The sequence below is a fragment of the Bos javanicus genome, chromosome 17 (assembly GCF_032452875.1).
Source record: "Bos javanicus breed banteng chromosome 17, ARS-OSU_banteng_1.0, whole genome shotgun sequence".
NCBI lineage: Eukaryota > Metazoa > Chordata > Mammalia > Artiodactyla > Bovidae > Bos > Bos javanicus.
Genome location: NC_083884.1, coordinates 5,354,351 through 5,377,393, shown reverse-complemented (window position 1 = coordinate 5,377,393; position 23,043 = coordinate 5,354,351). Strand labels below are relative to the sequence as shown.

The following is a 23,043-nucleotide window of genomic DNA, read 5'->3' as shown; positions in this document are numbered from 1 at the left end:
TGTCCAACAAATATTTATTGAATATGTTAGTGATAATCACTATGAGAAAAATAAAACTAGATAATCAGAAAAGAAGTTCCTGTATGAAGGTTGCTGGAGTTTCAGATTCTAGCTGTACATTATATGTCGTGGAATAGGGCCTTAAGGAAGAATTTCAAAGACATCTTCTAGTGTATCACTAACTTATCGTTACGAAGAACCAGTAGAGTCTAGTCATAGACTGATTATGAAAATTGGGTAATTCCTCATATCCAAGCCAGAGGCAAGAAAGAACTTTTAGTTGGAAATCTGTGTTTCATGGCTTTCTCTCTTTTCTTTTACTGTAAGACTGAATGTCAAATATTGTATTTATTACAGTTACAAGCTTAATTGCAGTTAGGTTGGCAAATATCAGTAATTTAAAATAAATATAAATCACAAGAAATTTTCTTTTCCTTACACTGATTGAAGCCCTGTTTACCTAGCTAACCTGCAAATCAGAGGGAAACTTAATACTGCAAGTGAATGATTTATGTTAAACATCACCAAAGGCTCATCAAGATGATATTAGACATCACTGAGCTTTTTAATATTAGACATGACTTTTTAGTCATCTTAATTCTGTCCTTGAAATGATTTTCCTTATGTATCAGAAGATTCGAAATTTGAAATTGAATTTTAATATCTGTCTGATGCTTAAGTCTAAACTAATGAAACTATTTTATATTTGGTGTACACTGTATCTCTTATAGCAAACCTTGCTTAGTTTGCTGCAGATATACATCATCTTGGACCACCATGACAGCATAAGGGAATACTACACAGTAGAGAGAAAAATAGTTCACCATGTGATTAAAAGGACAAAATTATGCTGAACTGCTATGTGGTGTGAGATTTTTACAAGATTTTCTCTTTTATTCAAATGTTGCTAAGGATTTGAAGCGTTCATTACCAGCTGGACTTGGTCTCTCAGAAACGCAAATCACATCTCATGGCTTTGACAGTACCAAAGAGGGGGTTATTGAAGCAGGATCATTTCAAGGTAAGGAACCCATTATTTTTAAAGATGAGCAGGATAGAAGATGGGAGAAGGTCACCAAATGCTAACTTTAGTAGAGTTGAGAACTTTGATTTCATGATAAAACACTGGTTATAAACATAATCCTTTTTCTCTTCAATTTAATTTAGTAATTGTTTTAATAGTTGTCTTTATATAAACAGATTAGCGTGCATAATTTCACTGATTACTGCTTGAAAATTGGTTTTAAAATACTGAAAAACTCAAAAATTATACCAAAAATGCAGATTTAAATTATTTTAGTGGTAACCACAAAATTTATGTCAATATTGATTTGTATAAATACATATTTCTTATTTCAAAGCAATTAGAAAATGAAACTTTTATTTTTCTCACTATATATGCTGTGTCAGAGGTCTCCTGAGAGCACCCTCCAATAAAGTAATTTTCAAAGAGGACTAACAGGACTCAGTGTATAGTCATAATCCAGACTGTGATGATAGCAGAAGTATACTGAGCACAGTCGGCAAAGGCCAAGGGTGCCTGAGGTAAAGGTTGGGGTCCTTTCCCAGTCCAGTCATAAAGGACATGCTTAATTCTCCCAGCAGAGCTGTGACAACAAATGTGAAATGTTGCTAACCAAGGAAGATAAATTAGTGCCTAGGGTTCTTATTGGAGATTGTCCACATAGGTACCCTCTGCCTAGCATGTGCCAGATTCCAGACTCCCAGAAGGAAAGCATAAACCACATTGTTTGTATAAACAGTTTAGGCATAGTGAGCAAGTCTTAGAATTCCAGGAATGGTGAGAATCACTCCAAAATTAAAGTTCTCAGATGCCAGTTGAGGGCCAATCTTTTGTAAACTGGTCTTTTCAAAGGTAAATAGTTAGACCTAGTATGTTAGCTCTTTTCTGCATACATTCCATGTATGTGTTTTTTTTCTTTTTTAATATAAAGAAAAACACTTCCTTTTTAAATACTCTTGCCTATAATAACCTTTTTAGGTATTTTTTCATCTTTACACAGGTGAAAGAAAATAAAATCATGTAGATGTAAAACTGGATTGTTTTCTTGACAGAGCTCTAGTTAAAGTAGCAATACTTGGATGTTCAATGAAGTATTTTAATTTTAATACTGCGTTAAGTTCAGTTCAGTTGTTCAGTTGTGTCCGACTCTGCGACCCCATGAACTGCAGCACGCCAGACCTCCCTGTTCATCACCGACTCCTGGAGCTTGCTCAGACTCAGGTCCGTCAAGTCGGTGATGCCATCCAACCATCTCATCCTCTGTTGTCCCCTTCTCCTCCTGCCTTCAATCTTTCTCAGCATCAGGGTCTTTTCCAGTGAGTCAGTACTTTGCATCAGGTGGCCAAAGTATTGGAGCTTCAGCTTCAGCATCAGTCCTTCCAATGAATATTCAGGGTTGATTTCCTTTAGGATGGACTGATTGGATCTCCTTGCAGTCCAAGGGACTCTCAAGAGTCTTCTCCAATGCTTCTCCAGTTCAAAAGCATCAGTTCTTTGGTGCTTAGCCTTCTTTATAGCCCAACTCTCACATCCATACATGACTACTGGAAAACCATAGCTTTAACTATGCAGATCTAGTTGGTAAAGTAATGGCTCTGCTTTTTAATATGCTGTCTAGGTTTGGTCGTAGCTTTTCTTCCAAGGATCTTTCTTCCAAGCATCTTTTAATACTGTATTATAATTTCACAAGTTGAAAAAAATATCTCCATGCCTTTGTACTCTGTAGCCCTCTTGCAGTATTCTATATTTTATTATACTAATGGCCAATAGTGAGAAACAGCTTATATTTTAAAATATATTCCTTGCTAAATGGATCCTAGAAATAGGCATTTAGGGTAATCCAGTATACTATCTTCTACTCTAGGCTGTAAAACGAATGGACTTTCTACTGACATCTTTTTTTTTTTACCCTTTTCATTCTTATGTTCACAAAAATAAAGATATAGAAAGGCAACACATGCATCAGTATCGCAGTAGTCATTGCATAGCATTGTGGTGGTGTTCTCTAGGCTTTGAATAACTTTGAATTTGAGAAGGTTGACTGATTGCCTGAGATTATGAACATTTGAAGACACAAGGCACACTTTGCGTGACATCATTTTCCAACCGGTCACCAATTTCCAAGTTTAAATGTCAACATAGAATTAAAAAAAAAAAAAGACTTTTACAATTAAGATATTTGAAGATTTTCAGTGATATTATTTGGCTGACATTTGGTTTTATCCTTTCCCCCTTAAACAGAATAGTATATACAATAATCAAAGTCAGCTGGCATTGTAACCTGTTGTCCATGAACAGGAAAGTGCCAGTCAGTTTCACTTGCTTATAGATCCATTGTAGTCCCTCAGATTGGAATAAAAAATGTGTTTTGTGATAATGGCAGTAATTTATGTCTCTTTGAATTGACTTTATAAAACACTTTTTAAAACAAGCTACATAGTTAATCAGTATGTTTAAAAGATAATCATTCTGTCATACTCAGATTCGTTAAGCATTTACTGGAAAGTTGTAGTTAAGTGTCCTTGTTTTGAGGCATGTATGCATAAATTAGAATGAACGTGATTTTCTCATGTTTAAAATTTAGAATATGTTCTTATTGTTGTTCAGTTGCTAAGCCATGTCCAGCTCTTTGCAACCCCCATAAACTGCAGCATTCCAGGCTTCCCTGTCCTCCACTATTTTTGCTCAAACTCATGTCCATTGAGTCAGTGATGCCATCCAACCATCTCATCCTCTGTTGCCCCCTTCTATTTCTGCCCTCAACCTTTCCCAGCATCAGGGTCTTTTCCTCTGAGTTAGCTGTTCACATCAAGTGGCCAAAGTATTGGAGCTTCAGTTTCAGAATCAGCCCTTCCAATGAATATTCAGGGTTGATTTTCTTTAGGATTGCCTGGTTTGGTCTCCTTGCTGTCCAAGGGACTCTCAAGAGTCTTTTCCAGCACAATTCGAAAGCAACAATTCTTCAGCGCTCAGCCTTCTTTATGTCCAGCTCTCACATCTATCTGTACATGACCACTGGAAAAACCATAGCTTTGACTATATGGACCTTTGTTGGCAAAGTGATATGTCTGCTTTTTTGAATTTTAAGTTTTAAGCCAGGCTTTTCACTCTCTTCTTTTACCCTCATCAAGAGGCTCTTTAGTTCTTCTTCACTTTCTGTCATTAGAGTCGTATCATCTGCTTATCTGAGGTTGTTGATATTTCTCCTCGCAGTCTTGATTCCAGCTTGTGATTCATTCCAGTCTGGCATTTAACATAATGTACTCTGCATATAAGTTAAATAATCAGGGTGACAGTATACAGCCTTGTCATACTTCCTGCCCAATTTTAAACCAGTTCATTTTTCCATGTAAGGTTCTAACTGTTGCTTCTTGTCCTGCATGCAGGTTTCTCAGGAGACAGGTAAGGTGGTCTGGTATTCACATCTGTTTAAGAATTTTCCACAGTTTGTTGTGATCCACACTGTCAAAGACTTCTAGCATAGTCAATGAAACAGAAATAGCTGTTTTTCTTAAATTCCCTTGCTTTCTCTATGATCCAGTGGATGTTGGTAATTTGGCCTCTGGTTCCTCTGCCTTTTCTAAATCCAGCTTTTACATCCAGAAATTCCAGTTCACATACTGTTGAAGCCTAGCTTGAAGGATTTTGAGCATTACCTTGCTTGTGTGTGAAATAATGTACTTTATGTACAAATAATGTACTTGCTACCTTGCAACTGTGTGGTAGTTTGAACATTCTTTTGTATTGCCCTTCTTTGGGATTGGAATGACCTTTTCTGGTCCTGTGGCCACTGCTGAGTTTTCCACATTTGCACATATTGAGTGCAGCACTTTAACAGCATCATCTTTTAGGACTTGAAATAGCTCAGCTGGAATTCATCACTTCCACTAACTTTGTTCGTAGTAATGCTTCCTAAGGCCCACTTGACTTCACACTTCAGGATGTCTAGTTCTAGGTGAGTGTCCACACCATCATGATTGTTCAGGATATGATAGTTCTGTGTATTCTTGCCATCTCTTCTGCCTCTGTTAGATCCATACTGTTTCTGTTCTTTATTGAGCCCATCTTTGCATGAAATATTCCCTTGGTATCTGATTTTCTTGATGAGATCTCTAGTCTTTCCCATTCTATTGTTTTCCCCTATTTCTTTGCACTGATCACTGAGGAAGGCTTTCTTATGTCTCCTTGCTATTCTCTGGAACTCTTCATTCAGTTGGGTATCCCCAAGAAAACGAAATGCAAGAAGATTAAAGTGGTTGTCTGAGAAAGCCTTAAGAATACCTTAGAAAAGAAGAGAAGTGAAAGGCAGAAGAGAAAGGGAAATATATACCCAACCAAATGCAGAGTTCCAGAGAATGGCAAGAAGAGATAAGAAAGCCTTTTTAAATGAACGAAATTTAGGATATATGTCTCATGAAAAAATGTTAGGAGTTGGGGCTCTGTTAGCTTTCTGGGAAAAACTGAATGATAACTTTATAAGGACCCTATTACCATTTATTTTTCCATCTCTGGGGCAAATTTAGAAGAAATTGTGCTTAAATTCAGTGTAACAATAAATATTGAAATCTACCCAAGAAATACATGGTAGAATGAATAACAGTGAAAACCATGAGTAAGTCAAAACTCTTAAGAATGAGTTGTTCTTGGTATCTGAGTTTTGTTTTAGTGGGGTTTTGATCATTGCATACACATTATTCATATTCCTAGACTTCTCCTGTTGAGAGAAAGCTGAGCTAATTCTCCAAATTTCATCAATTAGCAAAAGCCTAGAGTTTTAAGAATTATTTTTGTTGGAATGATTTACTTATTTGTGAGTGATTTTAGTAACTAAATTAGTCTGACTTAAAGATTTGAAGATACAGAGAACAATTAACCCTTGAAAGTAAAGCAAATAGTTGAAGGTCTCTACTTATCTCAGCACTATGTCTTTTTGCTACTTTAGTTTGGAAAGTTCTGTATCACTTGTGACATATATGTTATACATATCTCATGTTAAATCATGGGATTATTTCTTATGTAAGATTAATAAACAGTAATAGCCAGAACAACAGAGCTCTCTGTTCCTGGGATTATCACAAAATGGAATTATAGTAGTCATCGTTTATTGAACTCTTCTGTATGTAATAGTAGAGATAGAGTTTTTGTTTAAAATAGTGATTGCATTGGATAATCCATTAAATGCCTTCCAGCTTAACAAGTAATTTATGAATTGATGTTTTTTGTATTGAATTTAATAATGGAGATATTATGGTATGGATTCAGAACACCTGAGAATCTAATAAGCTATTTAAACCTCTCTGAGCCTCTTTTTCCCTGTAGTTTAGCATCAGACTAGTTGATTTCTGTTGTCCCTTCCAGTTTTAAATTTTTTTGGTTCAACAGAATTTTTTTTGAAAGACAGGTATCTCATTTTGAAAGGTAATGCCATTCTATTTAGATACATTGTGTGTTTTGGATTTTAATGTTAGATTCAGTCCACATTAAGTATTCCTTATTATTAAAACTGGTGACTGTTCCTGATCAGAACTTAGTATATCTGGGATATGAGAAAGTTGACATTCATTCTTACTGGAATATTTTAATTATAAATTTGATATGTGTTTTTAGAAAACTGGAAAAGAGTATAGTTGTAATAAATTTATCTTAGAAACATTAAAATATATTCAGCTAAATGTGAAGGATGTTAATAATTTTTTCAGTTTCCTTTCAGTGATCACTTCCCTAAAGACATAAAACCTTTAGAATTTAAAATAGTCAGTTGAAGCTGTATAGTTTTATGCTGGACATTAGCAACAATGTTGGGTACTCAGTTTTTCTTAACTTTTTAAAAAAATTAAGGCTCAGAGATGTTGAGTAATTTGCCAGGGTGTTCCTGATACTATTTGATAAATAGAGCCAGAATTTCAAACCCAGAGTTAGAATTTTAAAACTCAGTGTGTTTCATTCCAAAATTGTATTCTTTCCTCAGGTTCTCAAACTTAGCTGTGTTTGAGAATAAGTAGCTTCTAAAAAACTACTGTTGCCTAATGAGCAGCATGGTGACTATAGTTAATAATAATGTATACTTGAAATTTGCTGATAGATCTCAGGTTTTCTCACCACACACACAAAGATGGTAACTATGTGAGGTGATGGATGTAATCATTTCACAGTGTATACATATATCAAAAAAATCATTTTTTATACCTTAAATATATGCTATTTTTATTTATCTAATAAATAAAAGCAGAAAATCAATCTAATAAAAAAGCTAAAGCTTCTCCCGCCCCCTGGAAAAGCTCTAAAAATAACCTGTTTCAGTGATAATCAGTAGATCTTGTGGAATGTCTCAGGTATGTTTTAAAAGCTTCAGAAGTCTTATGATTAATCAGAATAACACTCTGTATTATCACTTCTCAGGCTTCAAAACACATACAAATCACCTGAAGATCTTGTGAAAATGCAGATTCTAGTTAAGTAGGTCTGTATTTCTGATGCGCTCCGAGATGACATAATTGATGGAAACCCCTTGCATCCATACTATGAGTGGCAGTAATCTGTACTAGGTGATACTTGATTTATGATTTGAAGTTTTTGGCTATAATTTCTGTGAAGGGTGATTCATTCACATTTCTGTGAATGTTAATGATAAATTTGATACAAGTGTTACATGCCTTTGGATTTCTACTTGATTTCCTCCCTATGTTAGAGTAGCAAGTTATAAAATGTTGAGTTAAGCTTTAAAACCATTTCAGCTGTGTCCTTTAATCACATACTTTTAATTGATTTGAAAACAGCCAAGTCCAGGTAGAGTACTGATTAAACATGATCTTACCAAGTCTCTTCTTACAGTTATGTGTTTTGTTTGGTTTTAATAGTTCTAAGAAAAATTTATGTAAGAGCTCATCCTGGTAGCATCCATTTGTTACTCATCCATTTCTGCATGGAAGCAAGTCTGTTAGTTCCCAGCTTTTAATCCTTTTTTTGAATATTTTAAAGGAAATGTCAGTACAGCTATATTCAAAATGTATATTGTGTGGAGGAAGAGAAGCATTTTCACAGTGAAATGTCTGCCCTTTTCAGGTTCCCCAGCACCACCTCTGCCATCTGTTATGTCTCCTAGCAGGGTGGCAGCTAGTCGACTGACTCAACAAGGAAGTGATTTAATTGTTCCTGCAGGTATTCACTGCACTGATCGGATAAAGCCCTTCTTGCTACTGCTGAAGCTAAACTCACTCACTCAATTTCCTATCGCTTGCTTTATATTCTTAGGTGTGTTATTCTGGCTTTTTTGGTGGCTGTTTTTTTTTTTTTTTTAACAATAAGGAAAGTGATCTCTCTAGCCATAGCTTACCTTTCTGGCTTTTCAAAGTTTATTAGGCACAATCTCAAACATGAAATTTAATTAACTTTACGAGAAAAAACCACATTAAAGTTTGATTCATTTTTAATCTACCTTTCTTTTCTTTGCTCTGGAAAATGTTGCTTTACTTATTTGATCCTAAACTCTTGGCTTTGCAGCTCTGCCATCTGTTTTCAGTTAAATAAAAAAGGACTTTCAACAGTTGGGTTGTTCATTATTTGGAATGAATCAAGTGGAAAAGGTTGTGTCTTCCTTTTTTCAACTTTGACTTAACAACTAGTTGTCAAATTGCTTCAAAATACTATGTAATTTTCCAGTTATGCCGAGTGAAAAGTACTGGGAAAAACCTATTTCTTTGCATTGGATTTGCTTTTCACTTTAATACTGCTGGACTATAAAAACAAGGCAAATTTACATGAAATGTTAATATTTTATACTTTATGTGAGAATTTTGTAAATTCTTAAATGCATTTGATTTTATATACTGTTCTCCTTAGATTATGGTAAAACTGTGGTAAAGCCTGGCCTGGCTACAGGGGTGAGAGAAGAAATTTTTGCTGACTCTAACCTTTTAAAACCATTTTATAAAATGTTTTCTCTTGTCTTTTTTAAAAATTGTTATTTTAAAATTATGATGTTTCTATCCCAAGTTATTAGCATCATAAATGTTACTAAATACGTTCTTCTGTAAAAAATATTTTACTGAGAGGAACTGTATAGTTGTAGAGTTGCTGTTATGTCATAATTTCTTAATTGTTGGAGTAATGCATTATCAGGGCTTTATACTGCCTGTATTAATTGTGGCTGTGGGGGAAGTGCTGGCTTTCTTGAGGGAAAAATGAGGCACAGTGAAGGTCTTGTTTAACAAAACCTCTTATACTACAGTAAGATATTTTTGATGACTATCTAAAGTTATAGTATTTTTAAACCCTCCAAAATTTTGGTAACATTGTGTTGTTGCTGTCTTCTGTGTAGTATAATGAAAGGAGATCACTGTGAAGAGTGTGAGCCTTTCAGATTTTTAATGACAATTTTTTAAGAATCATTAGGTTATAAGATAAATTGTGGAAATTTTATTTTCCTTGAAGTAAGTAGCAGTTTAGAGAAGAAGGCCTATTGCAGCATTTTTTTTTTAAAGAAGATGGACAAACCAAAGAAATTTTTTTTTGCAGTATGAGGAAATCATCCTTAAAATGATTCCAAGAAGTCCTAGTCCTTTACTTTGTGGGAATCTTCTTATTTCTTTAAATGCATAAGTAGTTTAATTTGAACTGCATCAGTGTTTTGTTTTCTTTCTACTTGTCTGTGTGGTTTGCATTTTTATCTTTTGTTCTGATGTTACAGGTAGCCAGAGAACACAGACAAAAAGTGGTCCAGTTATTCTAGCAGATGAAACTAAAAATCCTGCCATGGAAAAGTTAGAACTTGTTAGAAAATGGAGTCTAAATACCTACAAGGTTTGTAATTTTTTTTAATATTTCCACCCCAAGTAGCTCTAAGAATTTCATTCGAATGTTACTCAAATTATTATTTTGCAATTATATAAATGTATAGGAGAGTATAATGCTCTTTCAACATAAATATACAATTAAAAATATTGTGTCTTACTGATCTTTGCATAAATGTAGTTTTAAAAGTCAGTAGGTTGAGTTCTAAAAAGAGCTACTAAAGCTCTTATTAATTGACAGATAGTACATAATTAAAGAAGAAATATGTTGTCTGGGAGCACATTTAGCTGTAGAACTGCCATAGATGTGTTTGTGACAACCTCCATCTTTTTGATACTTATAGCAGCAAAATGTCGAGAGGTATATTAGTTTTCCAAAGTTTGAAATTCTCTGATCTTACTGTAATAACTAAACACTAAACTGTACAGACAGTATATGAGTTGGATTTCAAAGGTTTATTGTTGTTAAGTGTATTGCTTCAGAGTAAGTATTGATTAGTTTTCTTACATTCTCCTAAAGTAAATAAGCAAAATTTACTCTAAAGCAATACAGCTATATTTAATGTGTTACAAATAGATAGCTCAAACCCCAAATTCACTTAGTACCTTTGAATCTTAACAGGGATGAGACAGTAGAATTCGTAGAATAGTTAAGTGGATGAAAACCCTAACAGTTCTATTTAGAGCATCAGCGTTAACACTCGCTCTGTTTGTGAATTGGTAGTGGGCCTAGTGGTCTGTAAATCAGGAATTGTCTGTATTTTTATACAGGAGTCTCTGATGTGTCTTCTAAAGAGCAATACAGAAGTGCATTTATTTTTTCAGTTAGTATTTTTAAAGTACGATCTGCAATTTTGCACAAAAGTACAGGTTTTCTTAAGAGGATAAAAGTGCCCTGAAACTGCTGCATGAAACTTTCCATGTCGTGTTGCTCATGTCAGTGTGGAACTGAGAAATGCCAGTGGTAGCCGTCAAGACTTGGTGCCCGCTGAACCGTTCTCATTCAGGATATTCTATTTGCCCATTGTCCCTTTTGTTCTCAAGGATGTGGATGCTCTCATTCCAGGAATACTGTGTTTTCTTTGGTACTCCTTCATATCAGAGCAGTTCATCCAAACATTCAGATGTCTACTTCATCTTCTCACTGATTCCACATGCCCAGTTAATTATTAAATGGACTCTGCCTCTTTAATATTATTTGACTTTATCCTTGTCTCCATCTTAGCCTTCACAGCCATGTGATTACTCTCTTAAATTACTGTAGTAGCTTCTCAACAAATTGTCTCATCCTACAGATTCTGCTCTGCCTGACGTGGTTCAGTTTGCTTAACTCCTTCCCTCGATCCCCATCTACCTTTCCGTTTTTATCCTGCTGCTCCTCTCTTCCACCCGCAGATCTCGTGATCCATACCTGCTTATCCAGAGATTTCCTAAACAAGCTGTGCTTTCTCACACTCTGCAGCTTGTTCTGTGTTTGCCCGCTGCCTGAAATTCCCCTTCATACTCCCTTTCGTTTCACTTGTTTATCTTTCATACCAGATTCAGTCTCACTTATTTATTTATTAAATTCATTTATTCAGTCATTCCTTTGTTCATTTATTCCTGAAATTTAGCCACACATTTTGAGCCTAAAGAATACAGGTCTTATTTTTGAGCCAAATCCTAATAATCCTAATTTGACAAATTATCAAGTTTAATTTTTTGTCATTTTGGCCTTCCTCTCTTGTGTCAGTTGTGTTTTCCTGTTGCTTATCTTTTTTTTTTTTCCTGTATGTGTGTGTTTATCAACTGTTTTTTTCTTCTTTTACTTCTACAGTAATCAGAGTTGAATCCTTCCTAGTTTATAGTTATCTCTACCTTAACATGGGGCTTCCCAGGTTGCTCAGATGGTAAAGAATGCTTCTGCAATGCAGGAGACCCAGGTTTGGTCCCTAGGTCGGAAAGATCCCCTGAAGAAGGGAATGGCTACCCACTCCAGTATTCTTGCCTGGAGAATTCATGGACAGAGGAGCCTAGTGGTCCGTACGAGTCCACAGGGTCGCAAGGAATCGGACACGGCTGAGCAACTAACACTTTCACTTTTTTTCTGCATTACTGTACCACATTCAGATTTTCTGTTATTGAAAATAACCAGACTTCATAATGTATACACATGGCACAGTACTATGTGAAGGAGTTATCATTCTTTCAGTGATCATTTTATTTTTAACTGAAAAAATTTTTTCATCAGAATAATTTGTATATCTCAATCTAAGTCAAAAGAAAGTCCTAGCTTACATGATTTTATGGAGTTTGTAGCTCAGTGTGTCTGGACTGACATACAACTGTGTTCTTCTGTCTTTTTGACCTTTTTAGTCCAAATTATGAGCCGACATAGGGCATTCATTATCATTAGGATAATCCTTCAAGTGTTGATTCTGATTTGTGCTTATTATCCATCGTACTCTGAGGAATTTGATTCTGGCTATGACTTTAATTCTCTTTCATGGACTTCAGTTTCTTCATGATTTTTGTTTTTAATTTCTTCTGTTTCTGTTCTCTGGCAGACACTTAAAAGCTTTTACTCAAAGAGGATATTTTTAGCACTTCTTTGTTGGTGTTTAATAAAGGAAGTGCTAATATTGGCTCCAATGTTAGTCTGGTGATTAAAACCAAATATGTAAGAGAAGTGATTTTAAGTTTAGGCCTTGAACCTATTTTCTTAAATATTATTTTAATCTACCTGATTTTATTCCAGTTTGAATCCAAAATTTATTTATTTTCTTATTTTCTCTCATCTGCAGGAATCAGTGTGAATAATAAATTCTGGTTTATCATTTTTGTTCATTTTTGTATTTTGCAAATATACAATATAGGGTACTTGTAGAAGTCTGTCTTGTTTTTTGAAGAATAATCTCAATTTTAGCATTCAGACCTATTTAATGTCTTTTCCAAACATTAAATTCTTTTTAAAAATGTTTTAAGAACTTGCCACCAGTATTCATACCTTTAGCAAATTAATATTTGTTGGCTTAAAGCCAGTATCTTTTAAACTTTCATTCCTGGCTTTCTTACCATATTATTTATTTACTAGTTTATCTGTTTCCACTGTTCAGGTTCTGATATTTACTTTAGGCTCCCTTCTTCCCTATCCTTTAGTCTTAACAACTTTCTTAATGTAGTATCTGTCTTTTGCTGCCATTAGCTTATTCTTTCCCTTGTACCTAATTGTTTTATTCTAAGCTCTTGGTGCTATTTAAATACTAATAGTATCCAGTGATTATCTTGTAAATTCATGACCTGTGCGGTGGTGATTCATGGTATTTTATACACTATTTATCATTATTTTGTCCTCTCCCAAGTAGGAAATCTCTGTAGAGCAATAATTTACTTTTGCTTTTTCCTGCCTGTTTAACTTTACTCCATTTGTCCTTTTATCCTCAAAGTAAATCATTCATTTGTATGGAAAGCTGGACAGGACCACAGATCATGGAAAGTCATCTGCATTTTCAGGGACTTTGGAGAAGGGTAAAGAACTGAGAATTTTTAATTGTCTTCTCTTTTAAACTTGCTTTATAATATATACTGAAGGTATGTAATATATACCTTCGATTTTGCACTTCAATTTCAGTATTTACTAGGAAGCAACTTAAATAAAATTCTGTTTTTTTGTGATCCTATGAGAAACTTGCTCTGGGACCCTGATGAGTGGGGAAACGCCTCGCACTTTATGTTTTCTCACTGCAGCTTTCTTTACAAAGCCCCACAGAGGCTGTCTGTAACATTCTCACCTCCAGATTACTTAGATTTCCTTGAGAGTGGTTAGTTATCTGTATTGGAATATAAGCTCTGAAGTTCAGTTTCAAAACTTGTTTAAGGTGTCCAGATTTGATGCCTTATACTCTTGCCTTACTTTTCCCATTGCCATAGCTTCCTGGAAACAAAAAAAAATTTCATTAAACCTTTGACCTTACTGTCTGCTTATCACCATTATTTCTGTAAAAAAAAAAAAAAGACCACTCAGACAAAAGTAGACATTTCTTTCATTTTGCCCAGTCTGCCAAGTTCCTTCAATGAATTCTGGCTTCTTGGTTTTCAACAGACTATTATATCTGGATAGCTATGGAAAGTACCACATGCTTTGGCTTAAGAGTAGGTAAATGCCTCTGATAATATTCTGTTGCATAGGGAAAATCCTTGTGTGGAAGAAAAGTGGAAATGAGTGGTATATCTTGATCTTGTTACCATTTCAAATATTACTTGCTGATGTTCTCTCATTAAAATCACAAAGTCTGAGGTTAAATGTTCTCTTTATGTGTTTTTCATCCCCAGAGAGTGTTTGTGTGTTTTCCATAAAAATAGTTTTATCCCTTCTATGAGTTTGGCCTTTCATCTTCCTATCACTTTCTATAGAGTTAATTTCTCTACTTTTTGTTTTTAAAAGAACTCTTTTATTTAAAAAAGTTTATTTGTAAAGATCCTTAATTGATGATAATAGAGAGTGTCAGGGAATTCATTTCTATTTAAATAGAAAAATGTAAGTAGCATATATGTTACCATTAAAAGGATAAATAGACTTCCCTGGTGGCTCAGATGGTAAAGCGTCTGCCTACAGTGTGGGAGACCCAGGTTCGATCTCTGAGTTGGGAAGATTCCCTGGAGAAGGAAATGGCACCCCACTCCAGTACTCTTGCCTGGAAAATCCCATGGACGGAGGAGCGCGGTAGGCTACAGTCCATGGGGTCACTAAGAGTCGGACACAATAATAGATTTATATTTGTTGACAAGGAAATGTTTCAAGATATTTGTTCTTAAAAAAAGGAAAAGTTTCAAGATATTTGTTCTTAAAAAATGCTCAGATATGATGTATAGCATAGTCTCATGTTTACTTTAAAAATATTATGTATGTGATTATGTAGGTTTAAAGGGAAGTCTTATTAATAGTTTTCTACTATCCAGTCGAATTAAAGGAAGAGGACATTCATTTTTATTTCATTCATTATTTTCACTTCTACAACAAATACTAATTCTGTAACCAAACTTTAAAAGACATGATAAAATAACATATTTGCAAATTTTAAAAATTTCAGTGCTTATTTACTACTTTTTATAATATTTTTAACTTTAAATGATAATGATTATATTAATGCCCTATATGGTTGCTCTTATAATGTATTGTTGAGTAGTGAATTGAAAACTGTAAGCTCTTGTATCATTTCTGGAACAGAAATAGAATACCGTAGAATAGAGTAACATAGTTTAATACTATTTTATCTAGGCAAAAGTAGAAGAAGAATTCAGAAATCTCTAATCTCTACCTCCTTCTCTGGCCTTCTCCCTTCCCTCCTCTCCATCCCCTCTTCTTTCTCCTTCCTTTCTTCCCTTCATTCTTCCTGTTCACACACACACACACACACACACACAACTATTTAAGGGAAAGCTAGAAGGGAAAAAAACATTTGAAACTAATAAGAAAGTAGAGTTTTGGTATTCTTATTATTCCTATATTAATAGTCCAGTATTCTTAAATCAATGCTAAGTATGTCAGTTGTTTTAAATCATCTACCAAAATGCACAAAGCTTGAAATATGATTACATGAGGGAACTCATGTGGCAGTATATAAATTAGCTAGGTAAGTTTTGAAAATCTCTCTGATTAGTAATAGTTAATAAGCATGATTGGTAAATGTACTTTCTGAGTACTGATGAACGTCTAAAGAGGACTGAAAGTTTGCAGTTTGTTAGGCTAGCTTGTTTGAAGCCAGAAATGGGGTATACCCTTTGCTTCAGTGTTTGCACTTTGGATTACTGCTTTTATCTTTTGTTCTTTTTTTTTTCCCTAAACAAAATACATCTTTCTACTTTTAGTGCACTCGACAAATTATCTCTGAGAAGCTGGGCCGTGGATCAAGAACTGTGGACCTTGAACTTGAAGCTCAGATTGATATATTAAGAGATAACAAGAAAAAATACGAAAATATTCTAAAACTGGCTCAGACCCTATCGACCCAGCTTTTCCAGATGGTGCATACCCAAAGGCAACTTGGAGATGCGTTTGCTGACCTGAGTTTAAAATCACTAGAACTCCATGTAAGATTATTTGAAATAACTCTCGGAGGGGAGAGGGGTGAAAAGGGCAATGGGAGTGTTCTAAGAGGCAATTTGTTACATTTCTGATTTGTTGACTCTAATAAAATTGGAATCTTGTGGTATTCTTTTATTTCAAGAAGGCTCAGCTGACTTTTGTCGAAATACTGATCCAAAGAAAATGTCAGCTGGAGGTTTCAGGGAAAGGGAACTTGGTTAGAGGAAAGGAAAAAGAGTACTCAGCCTGCTTGAGCCTAGAAAGAATCATATATAATCATGTAAATAACTGGGTGTGGGTAAAAAGTAAATTCAGGCACCTGTTGAAAATCTTGGGGCTTCCCGGGTGGTGTTAGTGGTAAAGAACTTGCCTGCCAATGCAGAAGACACAGGTTCGATCCCTGGGTCAGGAATATCCCCTGGAGGAGAGAGTGGCAACCGTCTCCAGTATTCTTGCCCGGGAAACCCCCTGGACAGAGGAGCATGGCAGGCTGTGGTCCATAGGTTTGCAGAGTCGGACACAACTGAAGCAACTTAGCACAGCATGTTGAAAATCTCTTACCTAGTCTCTGAATGTCCTAAACAAGACTTACTTGACTTAATTTGTGATATGCTTTTTCATTAGTGTAAGTTATGAATTTTAGAATGAAATTATTTTTCCGTGTATAGAAAGCATTATTCATTTCTTATGCTGTCTTTTTTTTTTGGCTGGCTCTCTGTTGCCGCCTGTGGGTTTTCTCTAGTTGCAGCAAGCAGGCGCTACTCTGCAGCTGTGGTGCACTGGCTTCTCTCACTGGGAGCATGGGCCCTGGAGTGCACAGGCTTCAGTAGCTGCAGCCTGCGGGCTCACTGGTTGTGGCAGACGGGCTTAGTTGCTCTGCCTCATGTGAGATCTTCCTGGACCAGGGGTAGAACCTGTGTCCTCTGAATTGCAAAGTGGACTCATAATCACTGGACCACCCGGGAAGTCCCATCTAATGATATCTTAAATTACTCCTTTTATGTCTTTTTTTCCTCACCTGGAACCAAAAGATGTAGAAATCCCTTATCTACGAAAATCCCCTACAGACGAATAACTTGAGAAGTTAGATCATTTAGAGCATTAAATTATTTGTTAATAATCTAGAATCTTGGACAAAGAAAGTTTGGCTAGAGATGACAATATTGAGATAAATATTGAGATTCAATTCTAACTGAGTCACTAGACAAAAAGAAGAATGAAACTAATATTTAGGAAGCTGAGTTATAGCAGCTGTTATTACTGAGTATCCACAATTTCAGTGTGATGGGCGGAGTGCTTTTTAGCCATTATATCATGTAATTTCTCTAATAACACTGGAAGAAATGTTATCCTGATTTTATAGAGGAGGAAATGGAGGCCAGGATGGTTAGGTAGTTTTTATGAAATCATGAAAAACAGAAGATGGAAGTGGAATTTATATTCAGGTCTTTCTGTCTCTTCCTGATCTCTGCCTGTCTCTTTAAGTGAGAGCTTTAGAAGGTGTGACCCAGAAAAAAATCCCCACAGTATGGAAAGAGATGATCAGAGTATAGGGTCTGGGGAAGTACAGCAGTGTTATCAGTGATGCTACATTGAGTAGAGTCTATTGATTATAATACTTAGCGCCAATTGGGGACTTACTGTACATCAGATACAGCTCTGAGTTGCATACATGTGTGTTAGCTCATTTAATGCTGTCTTAGTTAGTAGTACTTTAATTACCTTTCTTTTACAGATATGAAGTCCTTTTAAAAAAAAAAAAACCTGAGCATATTCAGGTCCTCAGTACTCAAGTCCATTGTTGTTATTGTTCAGTTTCTGAGTCGTGTCCGGCTCTTTGCAACCCCATGGACTGTAGCACACCAGGCTCCTCTGTCCTCCACTGTCTCCCAGAATTTGCCCTAATTCATGTCCATTGAGTCAGTGATGCTGTCTGACTGTCTCATCCTCTGCTACCCCCTTCTCCTTTTGCCTTCAATCTTTCCCAACATCAGGGTCTTTTCTAGTGAGTTAGCTCTTCCCATCAGGTGACCAAAGGATTGGAGCCTCAGCATAGCCCTTCCGGTGAATATTCAGGACTTAATTCCTTTAGGATTAACTGGTTGGGTCTCCTTGTTGTCCAAGGGACTCTCAAGAGTCTTCTCCGGCACCACAGTTCAAAAGCATCCATTCTTCGGCTTTCAGCTTTCTTTATAGTCCATCTCTCACATCCATACATGACTACTGGAAAAACCATAGCCTTGACTATATAGATCTTTGTTGGCAAAGTGATGACTCTGCTTTTTAATACACTGTCTAGGTTTGTCGTAGCTTTCGTTCCAAGGAGCAAGCATCTTTTAATCTCTTAGCTGCAGTCACCATACATAGAGATTTTGTTGTCCAAGAAAATCAAGTCTATCACTGTTTTCACTTATTCTCCTTCTGTTTGCCATGAAGTGATGGGACTGGATGCCATGATCTTAGGTTTTTGAATGTTGAGTTTCAAGCCAACTTTTTCACTCTACTTTTTCACCCTCATTAAGAGTCTCTCTAGTTCTTCTTCACTTTGTGCCGTTTGAGTGATCTCGTATGCATATCTGAAGTTGTTGATATTTCTCCTGGCAGTCTTGATTCCAACTTGTGATTCATCCAGTCCGGCATTTCACATGATGTACTCTGCATCGAAGTTAAATAAATAAGGTAATATATAGCCTTACTCCTTTCCCAATTCTGAACCAGGCCAGTTCCATGTCCGGTTCTATTGCTTCTTGAACCACAAGAAGTTCAAGTTCCTGTTTCTCAGGAGACAGGTAAGGTGGTCTGGTATTCCCATCACTTTAAGAATTTTACACAGTTTGTTGTGATCCCCACAGTCGGAGGGTTAAGTGTAGTCAGTGAAGCAGAAGTAGATGTTTTTCTGGAGCTCCTTTGCTTTCTCCACCATCCAGTGAATGTTGGCAATTTGATCTCTGGTTGCTCTGCCTTTTCTAAACCCAGCTTGTACATCTGGAACTTCTCAGTTCATATACTGCTGAAGCCTAGCTTAAAGTAATTTGAGCATAAACTACCTAGCATGCGAGATGAGTACAATTGTGCGGTAGTTTGAACATTCCTTCGCATTGCCCTTCTTTGGGATTGGAATGAAAACTGACCTTTTCCAGTCCTGTGGCCACTGCTGGGTTTTCCAAGTTTGCTGGCATATTTAGTGCAGCACTTTCACAGCATCATCTTTTAGGATTTGAAATAGCTCGACTGGAATTCCATCACCTTCACTAGCTTTGTTCATAGTAATGTTTCCTAAGGCCCACTTGGCTTCACACTTAAGGATATCCAGCTCTAGGTGAGTGACCACGCCATCATGGTTATCTAGGTCATTAAGACCTTTCTTGTATAGTTCTTTTGTGTATTCTTGCCACCTCTTTTTAATTTCTTCTACTTCTGTTAGGCATGATAAAAGACAAAAATGGTAAGGATCTGTCCTTGTATGAAATGTTCCCTTGATGTCTCCAGTTTTCTTGAAAAGATTTCTAGTCTTTTCCATTTTATGGTTTTCCTCTTATTTCTTTGCATTGTTCATTTAAGAAGACCTTCTTATCTCTCCTTGCTGTTCTCTGGAACTCTGCATTCATTTGGGTGTATCTTTCCCTTTCTCCCTTATCTTTCGATTCTCTTTCTTTCCTCAGCTGTTTATAAACTCTCCTCAGACAACCACTTTGCCTTCTTGCATTTCTGTTTCTTTTTCTTTGGGATGGTTTTGGTCACTATCTCCTGTACAGTATTATAAACCTCAGTCCATAGTTCTTCAGGCACTCTTATCTATCAGATCTAATCCCTTGAATCTATTTGTCACCTCCAGTATATAATCATAAAGGATTTGATTTAGGTCATACCAGTCTTCACCATCAGTGGCTGGGGCATAGATTTGCCTTTCTGTGATGTTGAATGGTTTCCTTGGAAACGAACCATGATCATTCTGTCGTTTTTGAGATTGCACCCCAGTACTGTATTTCAGACTCTTCTGTTGACTGTGAGGGTTACTCCGTTTCTTATAAGGAATTCTCGTCCACAGTAGTAGATATAATGTTTATCTGAATTAAATTCTGCTATTTACATCCATTTTAGTTCACTGATGGCCAAGATGTTGATGTTCAGACTTTACATCTCCTGCTTGTCCACATCCAATTTACCTTGATTCATGGACCTAACATTCCATGTTCCTATCCAATATTGTTCTTTACAGCATCAGACTTTACTTTCACCACCAGACACATCCACATCTGAGCATCATTCTGGCTTTGGCCTCGGCGCTCATTCTTACCGTAGCTGTTAGAAATTGTCCTCCGCTCTTCCCCAGTAGCATATTGGACACCTTCCGACCGAGGGAGCTCATCTTCCAGCATCCTGTCTTTTAGCCTTTTCATGAGGTTCTCCAGGTAAGAATACTGGAGTGGTTTGTCATTCCCTTCTCCAGTGGACCACAGTTTGTCAGAACTCTTCACTGTGACCTGTCTGTCTTGGGTGGCCCTGCATGGACAGCGTGGCTCATAATTTCATTGAGTTACACAGCCCCTTCTCTGCGACAAGGCAGTGATCCATGAAGGGGATTCAAGTCTATTGGACCCAGTTTTATTTTTTAATAACTTCATTTTTTTCTGTTTTTCTTCTTAATTTTATTTTTGTATTTATTTTTTTATTTTTGGCTGTGCTGGCTCTTCATTGCTGCATAGGCTTTTGGTGGCTTCTCTTGTTACAGAGCATGGGCTCTAGAGTCCTCAGGCTTCAGGAGTTGCCGCACATGGGCTCAATAGGTATGGCTCCTGGGCTCCAGAGCACAGGTTCAATAGTTGTGGCACACAGATTTAATTGCTCTGCAGCATATGGGATCTTCCTGGACCAGAGATTGAACCCATGTCTCCTGCATTGGCTGATGGATTCTTTAACTTTCCACCAGGAAAGTTAGAGGACTGAGTTTTAATTTTTGAGTTTCTTATTTGAGCATTTCTCTTTGTAAGGATTGGTATTTTATGACTTTTATTCTTTCTTAGAGATCTTCCAATGATAAATTTACTAATTTTTAAAAATAGAATAAATGTTTTATCTTGCAACTACCATATGAGTCCATTGGAGATCAAATACACAGTATGGGATCTTAATGATCTTATTTTCCTATATCTTAAGACATTTTGCTGTTTCCTCATCTTAGGAATTATTTCATTATTGCTCATCAGTTTTTCCCTGCCATGTTAAAAATGAGTAAGATAATAAGACAGAAGAACGACAGCGTTGCCTGGAAGAATTACGTAATCGTGAGATAAACACTTCTTGTCTGTTTGCATCACCAAAAAGAAATCTGGAGGAGCTATTTACATCGTCTTTTTTTTTTTTCACTTGAAACTTAAAAGTATTTTTAACAAAGTCAGAATCCTCAAATTAAATGATATACCTCATATATTCAGTTCTAAAGTTGATATGATCAAAGTTTTTATTTGGTCAGATATGTTCCTGATAATCAGTTAATTAATCAAACTTAGACTGGAAAGCTTTCCCTGCTGAAAATTTAGTTAGTCCTTGCTGTCCATATGTTAAGGAGTCGTGTGTAATGTTTGCTAAGCCAAGACTCAGTTTATTCAGAGAGAATGAACTAAAACTGGTGTTGAGTGATCCTTCCTCAGCTGTTTGTCCAGATAGACCTGAGCTTGAGAGTCGGTTGGTCACTAGGTTTACAAAGAAATGTGTATTGTTAATATTTATACTTTGAGGAGATTCAGTCAAAACACAAAAATTGTAGTCTATTTTATGTCTGAAAGTTTTAGCCAATTGTTACCTAATTTGGTTGTGAAAGTTAAAACCTCTCTGATTAATAATCTGCTATATTTTTCTTCTTAACAGCTGTGCTTACAGTATAATAGAAACAAAACGTGGAAATGAAAATATTCTTTCTAGTACAAAGTAGTTTAACTTTAAAATTATTTCATTTTAGCTGTACATCTAAGCTAATGACAGTTTGGTTTACTAGACTTTTTCTGTAATTGTATAGCTAGTTGTGATTTAGATTCCTATTTATTTAAACATTAAAAGAAAAAAACTTCTATAGCTAGATTTCTAAATCAAATATTTTCCCAATAGTGATGTGTTTGAGATTTTCTTTAGTCACATTTACTGATTTACAGCTGAATAAATTAAGGTGACTTTTTTTTTTTTGTTTTAGGAAGAATTTGGCTATAATGCAGATACCCAGAAGCTGCTAGCTAAAAATGGAGAGACTCTTCTAGGAGCCATTAATTTTTTCATTGCCAGTGTAAACACTTTGGTGAATAAAACAATTGAAGATACATTAATGACTGTGAAACAGTATGAAAGTGCCAGGTATGTATAGATTTTCATTATATCGTTTGTTTTACAGATAATACATAATTCAGGTAAGATTTGGGGTTGCCAACAAGAGAAACCAACTCTGGTCAATATGAACAACAAAAAAATGTGTTATTAGAGTGTTGTAGGAGAGCCCACTGGAGAACGCAATGGCAACCCACTCCAATACTCTTGCCTGGAAAATCCCATGGACCGCGGAGCCTGGTAGGCTGCAGTCCATGGGGTCGCTGAGAGTCGGGCACGACTGAGCGAGTTCACTTTCACTTTTCACTTTCATGCACTGGAGAACAAAATGGCAACCCACTCCAGTATTCTTGCCTGGAGAGTCCCAGGGACAGAGGAGCCTGGTGGGCTGCCGTCTGTGGGGTTGCACAGAGTCGGACACAACTGAAGCGACTTAGCAGCAGCAGCAGCAGCAGGAGAGCCCACATTGGAGAAGGAAATGGCAGCCCACTCCAGTGTTCTTGCCTGGAGAATCCCAGGGACGGGAGCCTGGTGGGCTGCCATCTGTGGGGTCACACAGAGTTGGACACAACTGAAGCAACTGAGCAGCAGCAGGAGAGCCTGCAGAGCTAATAAAAAGGCAGGAGAACAGTTTGAGAAATGAGCAAGAGCCAAAGCCAAAATAATGCCTCAGAAGAATCTCATTAGGGTTCTGATGCTTCGGTACCTCTGGTACTAGATGCTGCTACAGCTCACATAAATAGAAATTCCAAAGGCTCCTGAATACTTTGCTTCATTGCCTTGAGAGTATCCAGTTGAGCCTTGGTCATGTGCCCACACCCTGCCTGTTTGGATTAGGAAGGTGGGGGAGC

General features: G+C 36.4%; 1 protein-coding gene across 9 annotated transcripts in view; it reads left to right on the top strand.

The window, feature by feature from the left end:
- ARFIP1 (ADP ribosylation factor interacting protein 1) overlaps nucleotides 1-23,043 on the top strand; it is a 138,426-nt gene that overhangs the window by 72,717 nt on the left and 42,666 nt on the right. For 5 of the 9 annotated variants that reach the window (XM_061383966.1, XM_061383964.1, XM_061383969.1 and 2 more), the window contains 5 exons: nucleotides 913-1,021; nucleotides 8,087-8,182; nucleotides 9,711-9,823; nucleotides 15,661-15,882; nucleotides 22,065-22,222. In XM_061383966.1, coding sequence (XP_061239950.1) covers nucleotides 913-1,021; nucleotides 8,087-8,182; nucleotides 9,711-9,823; nucleotides 15,661-15,882; nucleotides 22,065-22,222 — 698 coding nt within the window. Of the gene's footprint in view, nucleotides 1-912; nucleotides 1,022-7,423; nucleotides 7,485-8,086; nucleotides 8,183-9,710; nucleotides 9,824-15,660; nucleotides 15,883-22,064; nucleotides 22,223-23,043 lie in introns of those variants that run through there. The other 4 variants (XM_061383971.1, XM_061383965.1, XM_061383973.1 and 1 more) reach the window with 4 other exon arrangements.